Source organism: Nothobranchius furzeri, chromosome 5, assembly GCF_043380555.1.
Source record: "Nothobranchius furzeri strain GRZ-AD chromosome 5, NfurGRZ-RIMD1, whole genome shotgun sequence".
In the NCBI taxonomy this organism is placed as follows: Eukaryota; Metazoa; Chordata; class Actinopteri; order Cyprinodontiformes; family Nothobranchiidae; genus Nothobranchius; species Nothobranchius furzeri.
In genome coordinates this window covers 25,309,992-25,315,773 of record NC_091745.1, presented here as the reverse complement: position 1 = coordinate 25,315,773, position 5,782 = coordinate 25,309,992, and the positions used below count along the sequence as shown (strand labels likewise).

At 47.3% G+C, this 5,782-nt stretch overlaps 1 protein-coding gene across 2 annotated transcripts; it reads left to right on the top strand.

Annotated features, from left to right (window-relative positions):
- Nucleotides 1-2,382: 2,382 nt before the first annotated feature.
- LOC107373107 (uncharacterized) lies at nt 2,383-4,695 on the top strand. Of its 2 annotated transcripts, none has more exons than XM_054737108.2 (6): nt 2,383-2,515; nt 3,140-3,449; nt 3,550-3,919; nt 4,011-4,098; nt 4,174-4,479; nt 4,608-4,695. In XM_054737108.2, exons 2-5 carry the CDS (start codon nt 3,148-3,150, stop codon nt 4,353-4,355), a joined length of 942 nt encoding a protein of 313 aa, XP_054593083.2. In that variant the 5' UTR covers nt 2,383-2,515; nt 3,140-3,147; the 3' UTR covers nt 4,356-4,479; nt 4,608-4,695. The 2 variants fall into 2 exon arrangements, with proteins under 2 accessions (XP_054593083.2, XP_070407610.1); XM_070551509.1 differs by having other exon boundaries at nt 4,008-4,098.
- The last annotated feature ends 1,087 nt before the right edge of the window (nt 4,696-5,782 follow it).

Sequence of the window (5,782 nt, the reverse complement as noted above, 5' to 3'; positions counted from 1 at the left end):
AGCGCCTTTGACTCTGGCTATGTGACGCCAGTTCACTCGCTTACACATCATTGGGGCTGGATCCTCCTGAGACACTCAGGGCTCACTCAGCCAGAGGGATTTCCTCTTCTGTGGCGCCCCACAGTGGTGGGTCAATGGAAGTCATTTGTCAGGCTGCTTCATGGGCTTCACCCTGTTCCTTTACTCGTTCTTATTTACGAGATGTGTCTTCAGGATCCATCACTCGTTCAGTGCTTGGACCTCAGCAGGCTGAGTGAACGCATTATGGCACCTCATCGGCCCTGCTTGAATGAATTTCATCCTCTTGTGGATGATATTTTTTAGTGGTGGCCCCACTCTTCTCTCTGGCTGCCTCAGCCTTTTAAGCCCTGGGCTGAGGCTGAGCGACCCCCACTAAAAGGAGACATGTTGGGTGTGTCCATTGGTTGAGCTAACCAGTGTGGCGTAAACCCATCCAGCTGCGCTTTATTCCAATAGCAGCTCGCTTAAGGGCTAAGACTAGACGAAATAGAACGTTGGTTACGTATTGTAACCCCAGATTCTATGAGTCTAGTCGCAGCCCTTAAGCCACTTGGCCACACTGGTTCTGTTAGGACTAAGAGCCATCGGAGGCGAACAGTGGAGTCGCTCCACTTATATAACCCACAAGGGGTGCCCACGTGGTGGGCGTACATTTAAGCTCTTCATGATTGGCTGATGCTGAGATCACCCTTCCAATAGCAGCTCGCTTAAGGGCTGCGACTAGACTCATAGAATCTGGGGTTACAATATGTAACCAACGCTCTATCGCCCATCATGCTGCTTAAAAACGTCGACGCTGATTGGATATATTCCCATTCCTACCGTTTGATTTTCTTGTCAGCAATTGGTCGGCTGGTGCCGTCCTGTTTGGGCGATTCAAAAACAGCCTACAGCCTTTCTGTCACCTCCACCGCTCGGCAGAGAGCTTCTCATCAATATAGATATATAAATATATGATTTGTTTTTGTTACAAAACACACAATTAACTTAGAATATGTGATTATTGTTAATTTTATTTATATATTTATTTAAATAAAAATTAAAAACACTGGGGAAAACTGGGAGGGTGGTGCCCTATCGCCCTCTACTGGCCAGCCACCACTATGCATGCTATATGTATTAGTTAACTGAACAAATAAACAACATGTGTGCTAACTTTGTTTAAATACAAATCTGTTACAGTGAAGAACCCAGCAGCTTAACTATTTAGGTTGTAGGTTTTTATTGGTACAAGATTTTATTTTGGATGTTCTGATATTTTTAAATAAATGAAGTTTAACTCACTTGTAAATGTCTAAAGATGTGCTCTTTATGCAGCTGCTGGTGACTCCTCTGACCAGTTCACTAATGGGCCATTCCCATCTGTATCGGGTCGGCCCGGGCCGGGTAGCGTAGGTTGTTTACATATCTGGGTGGCCTGGTATTTTTCTGGGCCAACCAAGGCTCATTCTCAGCCCTCTTCTCGAGGGGGTCTGCTTCAGGCCGACCAGGGCCAACACACCCACTGCTGACAGCAAATTCACACCTTCCATTAGAGCAAGCCTCTGATTGGTGGGTAGAATCAGCCCACATGGGCTTAAGACAAGGATGTGTGGAATCAACCGGGCCAGGCTGGGGCCAACTGGGGCTACCCGGCCCGGGCCGACCCGGTACAGATGGGAATGGCCCATAACAGTTGTAATCAGTGCCATACCATACCATGTTCAGGGTCAATTTAAACTGCATCGTTTTCAGGTGAGTCCCTAAAATGTGGCAGATTGTAAGGGAGTTGTCAAAAAAATGGTGGCCAATTTTGTAGAAAACAAATCGCGATACAACATTTTTATTATAAAAAATAAAATCTTCCATATGAGAAAGATTATATATCACTTATACTTGTGCAATAAATAGTTATTTGTTATTTATCTGAAGCATTTTTCTCCTATTGTATAACATACTGCTATGGACTTGTATGTTTAAAATAAAGACGTAACTTTTATTTTAAATGTTGCATTGCACCACAGGTTCTGCCATTTTAGCTGTTTTACATTGTCATAAAATATCAAATAAATTATTTTAATATATGTGATCTAGTGTGGCCAATCAGAGCACGGAACGTCATTTCACTCCCAGCCAACAGGACACTGTCTATAATGTCCGTAGACCAGCCAATCAGAAAGCCCAGATTGTTTACAGTCGACTGTTTGTGTGTTTAACAGCCAATCAGGAAACTGAACAGTTGGCTGTAGACATCCGTGGTAAACGCACCGCGCTGAGCTCTCCAAATCACAGAATGTAGGAGTCTGTACTGACAACAAACATATTATATGGATGTGGTATTTTCTACGATCTGGACGTATGCGCTTCCGGTCGCGTGGGGCTGCGTGGCTGCGTGCGCCTCTCTGCAGACCACGTGTTCCGCTTCGGGGTCAAAACAAACTTTAGGCTGGAGATTGGAGTTGTGGACGTCTTTACCTGCGAAAAGCCTAAACTTCACCAGTACGTGTTTAAAAAGGTAAGCTCGTCGTTTATCCTAGCTTAGTGTCATTGTGGTAGAGGCGTTTATTTAGTGTGTTTACTACTTTAAACATAAAATCACAGCAATGGTGACGAAGCAGGTGGGAGGGGCCAGATAACTAAACATTTTAAAGGTTTGGATTAAAACTGTATTATATTTTTCAACCGTTTAAATCTACGAGCAACCTGTTGTTCTAGTGGTATTAATACTAGTATTTCTACTAGGATTGGTAATATTAAAAACACGTAATCACTCCATGTGGCGTTTGCAGTTTGTGTTGGAAAGCTGCTGCTGCTGCTGAAAATATGTTCTACTAGAATTTATTCATCATTCTGCTTTAAATGACTTTATGTCACCATATTTAGGTCATGCATAACATAAATGCATCTTAGTTCATCATCAGGTGCTCATATCATCTGTTGTCTAACAGGCTCATGGATCCACTGGTGCAGCTGAATCCCTGCATCCATTGAGCCATGAGCCTGTTGGATAACTTATCAGACAAAGGAAATGTTTTATTTGTTAAACACCTGATGAATCAGAAGCCTTTTCCTTATGCATGACTTACTGACCGCCTCAGTTGGTTAAAGAAATGGGATCTAAACAAGTTTCTGTGCACAGGTCTGGAGATGACAACTCCAGGGATTCGTGTTGCCAACCCAGGAGCTCCCCTGAATCGCCAGCGTGCCGTACTCCTGGCCACCAAGGAGTCTGGCCTTTATAGGGACAAAAAGCTGTGGTTTCCTGTGTCCCATCCACAGCTGTTGTACCAGGCCACTGCCCTCGAGTGTGCAGAGAAGCTCCTCAGAGCCGACGGCGTCTCTTCACCAACGCGACAGCAGCGTCTGGGGAAGCTGGTGTTGTCATTCGGCCAGAATCAGAATGCCCCCTTCCACTGGCTCGTTGAAAACGATGTTGGCTACATGAAGTGGTAAGTAGATGTGATCAAACAGGAGGATGGCACACCCTGATTTTATTTTTATTTATTCAAATTTGTTCAAAATCAACATTGCCTGTTATTACAATTAAAGCATCGTTGACGAGCACAGATTGGAAACGTCTAACCCGCACAAGAAAGGAGACGCCGTGAACCAGTGGGTGAAAGACTTTCTGACCGAGTACACAGAGAGCTTCCCTCAAGTGTCCAACACGCTGGAGGCCAACGTCGACCGCTGCATCCACGGTCAGACGGGGTTTGAGCATCTCACTTTTGAGGAGATGTGGGACCTCTATAGCAACTTCTCCATCCAGAAACGGGAACCGGAGCGTTTCACTCAGGAGCAGAAGGAGACGATCCAGAGAGCTCACACGTCTGTGACGAGATGGCTGAACACTCCGGTGACTCGTTCCACAAGTGTGCAGATGAGGAGGTTCAGGAAGTATGTCCATGACAGGAAACAAGTGAGTGCTGTGATGAAAGCCGCCATACATGTTAGACAAGAAAAAACATTTAACACAATTTTAATTGATGCTTTTCCCGTTTCCTCAGCAGGAAGAATCAAGCTCCTCCCAGAGAGACTCTCTGTCGTCGCTGGATAATGATGATGAGGATGCAGAAAAGGTGGCTGCTTCTGTGGAAGGTAAGAGGCAGGAAAAAAATGGGTCACACTTTGAGTTTAAGTGATGCACATTGCAAAGCTGTTGTGGTCTTTTAGACTCCCTCACCTCAAAGCGCCCAGTAACAGGAGACGCAGAGACCAGGAAGCTGCTGAAGACTTGCTGCTCCTGCTTCTACAGCTGGTGTAGGTCCTCCTGGCCCCTCTGCTCCTGCTGGTCCTCCTGGTCTCGCGTCCGCTGCTGGATCTTCTGCTGCTGTGTTGGACCCACACATTGCTGAATCCAAGCTGCTCTTGCCGTCTGGGAAGAGGCAGCAAAAAAGCAGCACATTAAATCCAGACGAGGACACTTTCCAACAGCAGCAAGACGCAGACTTCCCACCCCAGCATTCTACATCTTCTGATGTAAGCAAAACCAGAAATAACGCGTTATTGTTGCAGATTATGTTAACAGTTATGTTTGTTCATCATCATCGGGGTTATTTGTGTCCCACATATCAGCGATGAGGCAGTTTAAAGTCCCTGTGTTGCAGGGGGAGCTTGACTGGGTTAAAGTCTGGCAAGATGAGGGGGGTATCCCGTTGGCTGACCAGACGTGGCTTAGGGAGGACCAGGAACGAGGCCTCTACACGCCCGCTCGTGTCTACAGGGATGAAAACGGTTTCCTCAAGAATCGCCGGGATAATAGATCAGACCCACCGGGCTTCGTTGGAGCAGCTGTCCCTGGACCTCAGCTCTTTTTCCGCAGCAGGGTGTTTGTTTGGAGACCTGTTGGGGTCTGGAGATGCTCCCTGAAGTGTCCGCGTGGAGATGAGTGCGCGGGGAAAGGACACGATGTGTACCTGTACAAATCTGGCTTCCATCACCAGGTTTGTCTCATCAGAAATTAACAGAATATATATGACTTTGCACGAAAAACAAAGTATGAAACAACTTTTTCACAAGAAATCTCATCTGTCCCACAGGTACGACACATCTGTGACGTGTCCAGCTGGAACACGCTGCTGACTGACGTGCTGTGCTGCGGGCCGTGCACCAAGGCTGCCGGAGCTGGAGGAGGAGGCACCGTGGGTCGGTGGCCTGCGTGGGACCCTGCTGTGTCCCAGCTTAGCGAGGCTCACCAAGCTGCTTTTCCTGCTGTGCTCACGAGCGAGTGAGTCTGGTCTCCACCTGTTAGTTCTGCTAGTAAGGTTTGTCTGAAAGGAAACTGAACATTTTTACTCTAACAGGTGCTGGGTGGATAAGAACGTAGTGCGGCTTTTCCATGACAGAACCGAGGACAACGCCATGGTCAAGGTGTGGAGCCTAATCCAAGAATACCACACGGGCGAGCATCTTCACCGTATAGATCTGTATACCACGCTCTTGATGACATTACTGTAGCCTGGGGGGGCCACTTCAGCTTTCCGCCACAAGTTTGAGCCCCCACCTCCTGCCAGAGAGCTGCCCTCAGCACAGCTCCTTCGCCAGGTCTTTCTCCTGGCTGAGGCCCAGAATGTGCTGGACCACAGGGCTCAGATCCCGTCAACATCTGGACCCGCACTGAGCTTCCACGCCACCAGACAGCCAGTCACCAAGCTGACATCCATCTCAGCGGCTGACATTCCTCCAACACCTCTTCAGCCTGCTGTCCTCCCTCCACCAAGTTACCCTGTGACTGACTTTAAATTCAAAGAGAGCACAGCAGGGACCAAGGACTCGAAGAGGA